This window comes from Poecilia latipinna, unplaced genomic scaffold, assembly GCF_001443285.1.
Source record: "Poecilia latipinna isolate Pla-1442-1.1 unplaced genomic scaffold, P_latipinna-1.0 Scaffold4850, whole genome shotgun sequence".
In the NCBI taxonomy this organism is placed as follows: Eukaryota; Metazoa; Chordata; class Actinopteri; order Cyprinodontiformes; family Poeciliidae; genus Poecilia; species Poecilia latipinna.
Genome location: NW_015117466.1, coordinates 11,249 through 22,607, shown reverse-complemented (window position 1 = coordinate 22,607; position 11,359 = coordinate 11,249). Strand labels below are relative to the sequence as shown.

Sequence of the window (11,359 nt, the reverse complement as noted above, 5' to 3'; positions counted from 1 at the left end):
TTCAACGTTGATTCAATGTTTCTGGCTGACATTGATTCAATGTTGTTTCAATCATTCTGTGCTATCTGGGTATGTATTAATATTAATTTGAAGATGAGAAATATGAATTTGTGATTAAAAAGAAAAAAAGCACAGCTTTTTCATCTTTGAAAATGAATGAGTTTTAACTGTGTGTGCCTCAAAACCTTTGTGGGGACAGTTTTTATAGAAATGACTGACTGTGGGAAAAAAATCGTGAAACATCAACATCTTTATGTTGTAAAGTCAGGTTTGCTCCTCTCTGTTGAAAAATAATGGCTGATCAATAAATGGATCAAACATTTTTCCTCCTCCAGAGGCGGAGAGGGAGGGGAGCCGCTCTCTAATCAAAGCGAAGGTCTTCCTCTGAATCTTCCTGCTCTTTCAGCCTCATTTCCATCCCTTCCCTGAAGGAAACACGCTGCAGTCCAAGTCCGACCTTCAACCCTCCACCCCGGACAGCTGATGTGGAAATAATGGCGCCAACGCAGACATAAAGCGGCAGACAGGTAAACAGGAAAACACAAGGCGATGATGATGATGATGATGATGATGATGATGATGATGGAACCATCTAATTGTCGGCTTCATTTGCAATTTTGAAAGGCAAGGTCGCCCGAGTCATCAAGACTGGGAGGCATTGAAGCACAACAAACGGTTCCGGATTAAGAAGTCACAGACAGTCCAAGGCCTGGTTAAGGTGTTGATATCAGAAAATAAGCAAAGTCTGCATCGCTGTTCTTCGTTCCAACCTTTATATCTTTCTCATTCCAAACCTGGAAAATGCTGCTATTAAATTCCAGGGTTTTCCAGACTGTAACTTGTCACCAATCAGCAGCAGCCCTGAATCTCCATGGCAACAGAACTTGTCATCTGCCAGTAAACCAGCCTGGTAGGGTCTTCATCATGTCATTTCTATGTGTTTATCTGTGTTCCAACATAGTTTATTATTGGAAGTTCAGCATAAATGTAATTATATGATTCCAATAAATAACTATAAGAGAAAGTGAACATGGAATTAAAGCATTTAGCTTAATTTTCTTGTATCACAAGTAAATCCATTACTTTGTCAGACTCTTCTACACTTGAAGTGTTTGTTAGTTTTATAAGTTTTATTTTGAAAGAAACTGATTTGGAAATCTTTTGTATAATGTTGTTATTTTTGTTACTTATATGAATTATTGTCATTTTGGTTCTTAAAATACCAAAATTTCCACTTAACTTTGTATTTTTGGACTGTATGCTTTTTTTACTCTTACTTGAGTAACTTCCTGGATAGCAACTTTTTTTTTTTTACTTGAGTAAAAATATGTTGAAGTGGTGCTACTCGTACTTAAGTACAATTTTTGGGTTCTCTACCCACCTCTGTCTGGGCACCGCATGACCCGTGTTTTGATGGTTTGTTGTAGTCAGATTTAACTGCAGTACTTCTTCTTCTGCAGTAGTTGGCAGTAGCGAGTTAGCATCTCAGAAGCTACATCACAACACAGAGCAACACTGCAGCGGGGTGGCTTCTTATGTGAATAAATTCTATACTTTCTTTTTATTTACATTTAATATCAGAGTATTGGCTCATTTTATTACAGTCTTACAGTATTTCCTGCGCCGCTTGACGCTAACGGTTAGCATTAGCTCCGTGGCTAAGCTAAGTAGTAGCAGCTTCGCTAGCATGGATGGTGTGGGCGTGTAGCTCTGCTCAGAAACCAGGTGGTGTTTCTGTGGCTTTATGTTGAGTATTTAAGACACCGTGTTCATTTTTTATTCTTCTTTGTTCGATGTAGATATAAAAGCTTCCGGCTGTTATACCGATAGTGAAAATGGACACACGAGCTTTGAAGAATCCTTATCATGACTATGATGGGAACCCAGCTTCCACTCAAACACTGTTTGACTCTGAGGGAAAGGTAAACCGCAGAGGGATGCGGGGGATACATGCGAGCTTTGGTTTGCTGATCGTTGTTTAAATCTTTCTTTTCTCCTCCAGCTCACTCCGGCGTTTGCCCAGAGGCTGAGCAGCAAGGTCAGCGAGCTGCTGGCTGTCATGGAGAATGGACTGAAGTCTGCTGATCCCAGAGACTGTACCGCTTACACAGGCTGGGCAGGTGAGGGGCGGAGCCATCAGTGACACTGGTGATGACAGAAGCTCCAAGAATATAGGAAACGCAGCGCATTGTGATCGGTTCTGCAACTGTCCAGCATGGTAGTATCAGCATAATGCTGTGGGACTATTTCATTACTAGTGGCAGCATCATGCTGTGATCATTTTATTATTATTGTTTCCCCTGCAGTAAGCTAATCAGAAAATGTTACAGAAACAGTCATGTTTCTGTCCAGCATGTCTGGACTATCCCAGCTGTACCTTCAGATGAGCTAGCAGAGGCTAGTGTTGTTTGCTGTCTGTTTCCCTGCAGGCATCGCTCTGCTCTACCTGCACCTCCACAGCGTCTTCAAAGAAGCCTCCTTCTTGCAGAGGGCGCTGGACTACGTCACCCGCAGCCTGAAGCACCTCACCCGTCGCCATGATGTCACCTTCCTGTGCGGAGACACTGGGCCGCTGGCCGTAGCTGCTGTAGTCTATTCACGCCTGCAGAGGGCGCAAGAGGCCGAGGACTGCATCAGCAGGTTGGGACTGGCTGGAACCAGGACTGGACCCAGATCTGGACCGCAGGCTGTGGTCTGACTACTGTGGTTCTGCTGCTCTGCCTCCAGGCTGCTGCGGTACCAGCAGGCGGTTCTGAACAGGTCCGGTGGGCTGCCGGACGAGCTGCTGTACGGCCGGGTGGGCTTCCTCTCCTCCCTGGTGTTCTTGAACCAGCAGCTGGGTCCAGACCGGGTCCCGCTGCACTGCATCCAGCAGGTCAGCGAGGCAGTTCTGGTGTCGGGCCAGCAGCTCAGCAGGAAACTCCGCCTCCAGAACCAGAGCCCGCTAATGTACGAGTGGTACCAGGAGCAGTACGTGGGTGCCGCCCACGGCCTCGCCGGCATCTACTACTTCCTCCTGCAGGTGGGACACAGGTCCAGGCCCTCACCATGATGCTGTCACCGCTGCTGTGGTTCTTACGATGTGTTCTGGTCCAGCCGGGCTTCGTCTCGACAGAGGAGCAGGTCCTGCAGCTGGTGCAGCCCAGCGTGGAGCACGTCTGCCGCCTGCGCTTCCCGTCTGGGAACTACCCACCCTGCATCGGGGACGACCGGGACCAACTGGTGCACTGGTGCCACGGCGCCCCCGGGGTAGTCTATATGCTGCTGCAGGCCTACAAGGTCAGTTCACCCTGCATGCGCCCTCTAGTAGTGGTGTTCTGTTGCTGCACGTGCCCTCTAGTGGTGGTGTTCTACTGCTGCAGGTGCTGGGGAACCCACGGTACCTGGAGGAGGCGCTGCAGTGCGGGGAGGTGGTGTGGCGCTGGGGGCTGCTGAAGAAAGGCTACGGCCTGTGCCACGGCGCCGCCGGCAACGCCTACACCTTCCTGGGCCTCTACCGGCTGACGCAGGACCCCAAACACCTCTACAGGGCCTGCATGGTGAGCACACCATGTCCACTTCTTCTGCTCTGACTTTGACGTGGACATTAAGTTTGGTTCAAAGCAGCTGCAGCAGTCAGGCTCACAGTGGCCACTCTCAGCCCTCTGATTGAAATGTGTCTGCAGTTTGCAGATTGGTGCATGAACTACGGTCACCATGGCTGCCGGACACCAGACACCCCCTTCTCTCTGTTCGAAGGTACGAACCGCAAAAAATTAGTGTGAATGGTGCATAGAATGTTACTGTAGGTCCATATGTTAGTGCTGGTCTAGATTCTATTATTAGTATTTCAGCTAGCCTTAGCTTTTTACCAATTGTAGCTCATAAGCTGCTGTGACTGTACAGTTTAACTTTGTAAACATTGTTTTGAACCATTTCTAATACTTTATGTGTGAGATTTTTGAATTCAGTGACATTTTCAATGAACTCTATAGGAGTTTTGCAGGTTTTTGCCATCTTCTGCTCCTTTCTTTCTTACATTTCTTGCAAGTCTTTTTGGTGAAAATTACAGAGGCATTTGAAGTCCACTGCAAAACATTCAGGTTAAGCATTTCCACCACATTTTCATAGGAGTTGGATTTTTTCCTGTCCGTCTTCTGTTTGATTTTTGGTCTTAGAATTAGAACATGTTCCCTTCTCGTTGCAGGCATGGCGGGCACCATCTATTTCCTGGCAGACATTCTGCAGCCAATGAAGGCCAGGTTTCCAGCTTTTGAGGTCTAACCCCCCCACTCCTGTGCAGAAACAAGGCCTGCTGTCGTACGCATGCAGAGACACATCGTCTTTTGTCCCGCAGCACAATGTGGCGCTACGCAGACCATTCTTGTTTTTCAGTTACCAGAAGGCAAAAAGGAAAGAATTTAGTTTCCAAATGTTCTAAAGTCTGGATTTTAAAATATGAGCTGTATATTTTTGTTTTACCAAATTGTAATAACACTTTAAAGGCTCTACTTATATAGCAGCAAAGTTTCCTGTCGTTGCAGTATTAGCGAGGAGAGTCCACCAGGTGGCAGCAGAGAGTCTATAGGGGGAACGTGTTAAAGTTGACACCTGGTCCCAACATTAGAGGTCTATTTCACAGCCAGATCGGTTTAATAAACCAGAAAACAAACACAGCAATGTGTCAGATTTAATATTAAAGCTCATAAAGGGAAAATTAAATATGATTCAAATAACCTGGGAGCTTTTTAATCCACTTTGATTGGATATTTGTTTCAAAAAGTTGAGTTTGTTCTCCAGGAACCCGTCTGTTTTGTGGTTCCGCCGTGCAGCAGAAATGCAGTTACTGCAGCAGAGGCTGTAGAAACCCAACACGTCCTGCAGGACTGCAGGTAAAAATAGAGCTCATCTGTGGCCCTTAGGACGCGCCTGCTGCTCCTACCAATGTCCTCCAACATTCGTCTTCCTGCTGGACGCCAGCCGCTTCGTTACAGTGTCAGGAAATATTTGTAAATATGAACTGAGATGAAATGTGTCTGATTCCATGTGGTTGAAAGAATCAATAAAGTTTACATCGTTAATTCCAGTGAAATCAGCTGTTTGCTTAAATATTCATGCAGATTCTGCTTTACAGTGACATGTTTTTAGTAACTGAAAATAAGGATTTTTCTGTGTGGATAAGTATGATCACTGATTGTCCATCAAACATTTAGTTGTAGATCAGATCCAGGTTTCCAATAAATTTATTTTATTATTCTTATTCTTAAATTCCCACCAAAAAAAATCAACTATTATCACAGAGATTAGATATTAAAACACAAAGCCTCATGCTGTTTTGGGAAAAGCCACAGAAAACATGGAGAATATTGAGTCCTCTCAGTCAACAGGATGTTAGGATCTCCATTCAGTCAGACTTTCTCATAAAATCTAAACTTTTTCATAGAACTGACGAGTGATCAACATGTCAGTAGCTCAGATGAGGTTCAGAGTAGTTTGGGGTTTCCTAGGAAACTATTTTTCCTGCATTTTTAGATGCAAGTTAAAGAACATAATCTCCAAATACCCTGAGACAAATCCTGGCTGTCCTCCTGAAGGGGTTAACCACAGGGGAGTCTCCTGGTATCTCTGGAGGAGCTGCAGAAACCAACAGCCCAGGTGGGAGGAACTTATTTCACTCTAGAAATCTTTTGACGTTTGCAACAAACCAACACACAGAGGCAGCAGCATTAAGCTGTGGTTGATCTTAAAAGAACCAAAAAACTGGTTGTCTTTTTGTTTTAAGGGTCATTTAACATTCATGTAATGTGAACAAATGTGAATAAGCCAGACTGAGGAAAAATATCTAGGTTTTAGAATTGTAAAGGTTGACTTGGCCTAGTCAAAGTCCAGGTGAGAATCTTAACAAGATTTGAAAAGCAATGATTAGTATCTCTGAGTGCAAGTATGGTAAATTATTGTTCTCCCGCAGACCTCAATTAGGAATGGGAAGGTCAAAGGTCATTTCAGTGTTGTAGAACATTAATGTTCCCTCTGGACATCAGGATCTCTGGCTGTTTTTTAAAACCTAATGAAAACATGTTATTCTCTGGATGACTGTTGGGTTTTACTCTGCGGCTACACAGAGGATCCTACAGTTTAGCTCCAGTTTGGCTCCAGTCTAGCTGCCAGGTTCAGTAGCTCCATACCTGCCGGAGAGCAGCCAACGTTTCGGCAGCTTTTCCCCCTGCCGTCATTTCACCATATGAGGAGGAGAGTTCTGTCTGATTTAAAAATACCACCTAGTAACCAAGCTGAACGGGTCAGCGACCCGTCTGGAGACAGCCGCTGAGTCTGTTGCCTCCTCCCTGCATCGAGCGTCTTCCAGAAACATCTCCTCCAACCAGAAGTTTCATCATTTAACCCTTTCCCAATAAATAGATAATCATAAAGCCAATATCAGGATCTAAAAATCAGGATCTAAAAATAGCCCTTCCCCTTCTAAAGGCTCTGAGGGGAGACGGCTCTGCTTTCCCTAAGAAAGTTAAAGATGTCCCAACGTGTCATCCGATCCCTCCCTCACCAGGAGCTGCGTGACATCACATGCCGAACATAAATAAGGGGGCTTTGACCATGGCTCAGGACCACTCTGTCTCGGGACTTCAGCTTCTCTTCTCCTTCCTTTCCGCTCCTCCGTGCTCCTACTCTTCAAAATGGTGTGTTGGTGATTCTGGCCGTTTTCAATAGGGAGGCGATGGAGTTTCTTGGTCTGGATTTACTCTCTCAAAAGTTTGTAAAAGAATGAAAAAATTAAGATGGTTATCAGGGATTTAAGAAGATTCAGTCAGGAAATCCATCACCTTTAGCTTTATTTGGAATGAAATTGCTTTATTTTGTTTCTCATATGTTTGTTTTTGTGTGTTTTTATACGACAGACGGAGTTCACACCGGACCAGATTGAGGGTAAGTCCAGAAGATCTCCTTAGCTTCAAAGTACCTTCCTGTTATCTGGTCATTTCATTGAGATTTTCACATTACCGCCCCAACGAGTGGCAGAGTCAGCTGTAGAAGATTCCACCGTCCTGTCTTTGGTTATCTAAGATGACCTAGCAGTGTCTTATACTTGTTAATCCCCAAGTCAAAGGTCAAGATCCTGTCTTTGTGGTCCCCTGTTGAAAGATGTGTCCAGGCAGGCTTTGTTCAGCGTCCAGGGTGTTTTAATCCTGTACCAAGGAGGCGTTTGTAATGCCTCAGTCAGCATTCTCAACCCAAGTCTCTATATGGCCTTGGTGTCTCTGTCAGGGTGTATCAGTTTGCTCCAAGCAGCAAGCAGGAATGAGGAGGGGTCGGGATGGGGAGTTACAGCTGTTGCCACTAGATAAATCTCTCAAAAAGGTCACTTTGAGTTCCTGATGGGCTTGGTAGAGATGACAAAGCTTCATTTGGCCCCCAGTTTTCTCTTCTCTGCTTAGATACAGCTGTCGCGTCCAATTAGCTGCAAACAATGGTGAAAGCATGCAGCTCAGAGTCTTTAATCTCTCAATCCAGGCTGGTTTCACACAGCTGTCATCTACAAGAATGTTGTAGTCATAGAAAACCCAACGACAAGTCTGAAACGTTTAACTCAAAGGTTTTTCTTGCCTTTCCCCAGACTTCAAGGAGGCTTTTGGTCTCTTTGACAGAATTGGTGACAGCCAGGTGGCCTACAACCAGGTGGCCGACATCATGCGCGCTCTGGGCCAGAATCCCACCAACAAGGACGTTATCAAGATCCTTGGCAACCCCAGCGCCGAAGGTAAGAGGCCAGATGTCTTCTAGAGAAGTGGCAGCTGTTGTCTTGTGTCTCCCTAAGACAAGTGCAATGTGAACCAACAGACATGGCCAACAAGAGGCTGAACTTCGACGCTTTCCTGCCCATGCTGAAGGAGGTCGATGCCCTTCCCAAGGGATCCTACGATGACTACGTTGAGGGTCTGCGTGTCTTTGACAAGGAGGGCAACGGAACCGTCATGGGTGCTGAGTTGCGCATCGTGCTGTCCACTCTGGGTAAATTTAGACACGTACAGTTTGCTTAGCACAGTAGAAATGTAGACGCTGACATGGATCCTTGTGTTTCCACAGGAGAGAAGATGAATGAGACTGAGATTGATTCCCTCATGGTCGGGCAGGAAGACGAGAACGGCAGCATACACTACGAGGGTAAGTCATCTGTCTTCCAGGTTTGGTTTTATTGTGACAGGATGCTAATGATCTGAACTTCCTCCTTTAGCTTTCGTCAAGCACATCATGTCTGTGTAAGAGGCCGGCAGCAGGAGTGCTGAAGAAGCTGTAGTTTGCCTACAGACCGCCCGACAGCGTTCAGGACATCAACGCTGTTTCAAAGACCAACCAAGGAAAGACAAGGACTATGTACAAGGGATGTTGAAGAAAACCCATCTTATTGTTTATTTTGTTTTCCTTTCCACTTCGTCTCAAAACCTGCTCTCTCAGGACATCGCCTCTTCGTTGTAGACCCCATCACTCGGCCTCTGCTCTCCCCCCGGGGCGCGTCGCCTCTCGCCACATGGGGTGAGGAACGGGGGAGAAGGGGTGACCGCTCACCAAGTGAGGGTAGATCCCTCCCTTCCCACCGCCACCTCATTCAGTCCCATAATCACTGGCCCAGCAATGCCAAAGGTGCTGGAGAAACGATGAGGTCAGACCGCCAGAAGTTCCCGCCTCCCTGAAAAGTTGTATTTATTTTCACTGAGTCACTTCAGAATAAACTTTTCCACTGTACATCCCACCTGGGCTGATCCTTGATCTTTCATTGCTCTAATTCACAGCTAGAGGTTTCTCTAAACTATATCTGTTGATTTCAAGTCAAATCTCACATATAATTTTACTTAATCTTGTGAAATATTACATATTAGGACCTCTATGTGATTTAACCCTGTAGTATAATTAAAAATAGATTGATTTTATGCCTTAAAATTTGTAATAAATATGTAACATATTCACTAGCATCCCAAGGTTCTACTGACTCATTCTTTAAATGAGTCAGAACCTTGGCCAGACTTATTCTGTTGATCTAAATGTTAAAATTAAAGCATATAAAGATTTAGGCTGTACAGTCTACAGCAGGCGTCTGCAGCCATACACTCCAAAGAGCCATTTTTGAGCTCCGTTTAGTTCAATAAAACTTTAGAGCCACAAATAATACATAACTTGTAATTTTTTATGAATATTTACAGTTCGAAATTTATTTTTGCAAGAAGCACATTTTTACTTTTAGGTTTTGGAGGGGAGAAAAAAAAAGTTTGCAAAAGTAGGATGGAGAAAGTATGGGCAGAATATTTTGAATAAGCACAAGGTTTCCAATCTAATACTCAGAAAATAGATCTAAAATATTAGTGGTACTGTTTGTCTCATTCTTTTGTGGAAACAAAATAAAAAACAAAAACGGCTAAACCCTGCATTTTTTTTTCATTATATCAATATTTATCAAATTTTGATCATTTCACATCCTTATCATTTTCAGCCAAAGATCATTCATGCCATGCTCCAATGATGATGTTGCCGTGATTCGCCTTAGAATATTATTGAAAAGTTCTTTTATTTCAGTAATTGTTCCATCTGTGAAACTTATTGTATAGATTAAACAGACAAAGACGGATGTTTTAAAACCTTTTTTTCTCTTAATTATGGTGATTTTCTGCTGACAGACAATAAAAACACAAAACTATCAAATTATTATATTCTTAATAAAGATGAAAAACAGCGATGGTTTGAAGTGACATATACGACAAAGTTAACACTAGATGGCGTTAGCTGAAATGACTATTTCTAAAGAGAGAAATAGTTATTTCTCTGGTAAAGCATTTTTCACCTGTTGCTAAAAATGGCTCGGTCCAGCTTTAAAAATACAAGCTGAAAGCCGGAAATAATGATGGCATTTTTCAGAGTTTTTTCTTCTTTGGGTCTTAGTGACGTAATTGTAACATTTAAGCACCTCTTTTTTCTGCTCTGCTCTTAAAACCAATGAGGAAAGTTATTTTCAGTGGCTGAACGTCATCTGGGGCCTTATGTATAAAGCATATGTACGCATAAAAAGATTTGCTGCGCCATATTTTACGTACAAGTCGGAAAGTATACAAATGAACTTTGCGTAAATATACGCAAACTTTTTCCCTGGCGTGAAAAAGTGTGCAGCCACGCAAACTTTTTCTGTGGATATCAAACTACAAAGCGTCGAAACTCACCTAAATACACTGAAGTCTGACTACATTCAGTTATTTAGACCAGAAACCATCAAACCGATGTTTTTTTTATGATTTTAATATTTTATTGTTTAAACGTAAATGATGAAACTGAACAGCAGTTATCCTCAGATAATAATCTACAAGCACACAAAATAAAGAAAATAAACAGAAAAGTATGTGAAAACCTCACTTGAATGTAAATAATAATTTTCCTCAGTTTTTGTTTCATAAAGATGTAATGTTGATATGTGCGCGAAAGTGCATGAAATGCATCTGCGGGTAATTTCATTCTCACTAAAAAAAAAACAAAAAAAAAAACAGGGTTTGATCAGCATATTAACTCCAAACAGCTTTGATTATTTTTAAGGTGATACAGATTTGTATAGTATATAAGTAGCTGCATAAAGGTGAGCAGCGTAATTATGGAGCGCTTTGGATCTGATGGAGAACATCGCCAGTGGAAGGATTCAGGAGTCCTTCCACAGCAGATCAGAGACTATCCTGATCTACTGGGAAATGTTGATGAAGGTTTTTTAGAGCTTAGATTGCCCAGACTGATCATCACGGAGCTTTGAGCAAAACTTAAAGAAGGAGCCGTGCGGTACCGGTACCAGTCCTGCCAGCATGCCTAGGTGGGTCCCATATGGGGAAAAGGAAGGCAGACCAGATGGGTCCCATTTGGGTTTGTCCGCGGGTTCCACGGTGGCCCCACATGGGTTTGCCCATGTAGGGCCACAGCCGAGGTGGGCCCTAAACGGGCCCTAAATGGGCAAACCCATGTGGGCCCACCACCATGTAGGGCCCATGTGGGCTGTGGCAAACCCATGTGGGGCCACCGTGGAACCCGCGGAGAAACCCATATGGGACCCATATGGGCATCCTGGCAGGGAGTCCAGCTGCAGTCATCCTTCAGTCGAGCCGCCCGCTTTGTGAATGCGCCTTTATGGACAGAAAGCATCTCTATTCTGTAAATGTACAATTTATGCACATGATTTCTCTATTTACAATAAACATTACCACTCAAAAACGCTCTGATTCTGTCTGTCTTTGAATCCCTGCTGAACGCGCTGTTCAAACAGGCATTTGCACTTGAATCTCTTTATTGTTTTTTTTAATCATTATTATTATTTAACTTTTTTTCTTTAAAATGTATTATTTTTATT

At 43.7% G+C, this 11,359-nt stretch overlaps 2 protein-coding genes and 2 long non-coding RNA genes across 6 annotated transcripts; all 4 read left to right on the top strand.

The window, feature by feature from the left end:
- The first annotated feature begins 412 nt into the window (after nt 1-412).
- On the top strand, nt 413-1,080 carry LOC106943076 (uncharacterized). The gene is made up of 3 exons (XR_001423808.1): nt 413-527; nt 625-718; nt 822-1,080. It is a non-coding gene; the product is annotated as an uncharacterized LOC106943076 (long non-coding RNA).
- A 362-nt stretch (nt 1,081-1,442) lies between these two features.
- lancl1 (LanC antibiotic synthetase component C-like 1 (bacterial)) lies at nt 1,443-5,071 on the top strand. Of its 3 annotated transcripts, none has more exons than XM_015026415.1 (9): nt 1,443-1,537; nt 1,800-1,922; nt 2,003-2,120; nt 2,430-2,640; nt 2,728-3,022; nt 3,097-3,279; nt 3,363-3,539; nt 3,666-3,738; nt 4,187-5,071. In XM_015026415.1, the coding sequence occupies exons 2-9, from the start codon at nt 1,836-1,838 to the stop codon at nt 4,261-4,263; spliced, it is 1,221 nt and encodes a 406-aa protein (XP_014881901.1). In that variant the 5' UTR covers nt 1,443-1,537; nt 1,800-1,835; the 3' UTR covers nt 4,264-5,071. The 3 variants fall into 3 exon arrangements, with proteins under 3 accessions (XP_014881901.1, XP_014881900.1, XP_014881899.1); XM_015026414.1 differs by having other exon boundaries at nt 1,472-1,725; XM_015026413.1 differs by having other exon boundaries at nt 1,472-1,922.
- A 1,499-nt stretch (nt 5,072-6,570) lies between these two features.
- mylz3 (myosin, light polypeptide 3, skeletal muscle) lies at nt 6,571-8,740 on the top strand. The gene is made up of 6 exons (XM_015026416.1): nt 6,571-6,671; nt 6,891-6,918; nt 7,607-7,750; nt 7,831-8,001; nt 8,077-8,154; nt 8,225-8,740. The coding sequence occupies exons 1-6, from the start codon at nt 6,669-6,671 to the stop codon at nt 8,251-8,253; spliced, it is 453 nt and encodes a 150-aa protein (XP_014881902.1). The 5' UTR covers nt 6,571-6,668; the 3' UTR covers nt 8,254-8,740.
- Nucleotides 8,741-10,383: 1,643 nt separating this feature from the next.
- LOC106943075 (uncharacterized) lies at nt 10,384-11,170 on the top strand. Its single transcript, XR_001423807.1, has 2 exons — nt 10,384-10,809; nt 11,093-11,170. It is a non-coding gene; the product is annotated as an uncharacterized LOC106943075 (long non-coding RNA).
- The last annotated feature ends 189 nt before the right edge of the window (nt 11,171-11,359 follow it).

Bases quoted from the DNA above. Each gene is read 5' to 3' on its own strand.
- lancl1 (XM_015026415.1), top strand. From the start codon at position 1,836: ATGGACACACGAGCTTTGAAGAATCCTTATCATGACTATGATGGGAAC. The intron at 2,121-2,429 runs GTGAGGGGCGGA...GTTTCCCTGCAG, and splicing joins CGCTTACACAGGCTGGGCAG to GCATCGCTCTGCTCTACCTG. The intron at 3,280-3,362 runs GTCAGTTCACCC...CTACTGCTGCAG, and splicing joins TGCTGCTGCAGGCCTACAAG to GTGCTGGGGAACCCACGGTA.
- mylz3 (XM_015026416.1), top strand. The intron at 6,919-7,606 runs GTAAGTCCAGAA...GCCTTTCCCCAG, and splicing joins CACACCGGACCAGATTGAGG to ACTTCAAGGAGGCTTTTGGT. The intron at 7,751-7,830 runs GTAAGAGGCCAG...GTGAACCAACAG, and splicing joins TGGCAACCCCAGCGCCGAAG to ACATGGCCAACAAGAGGCTG.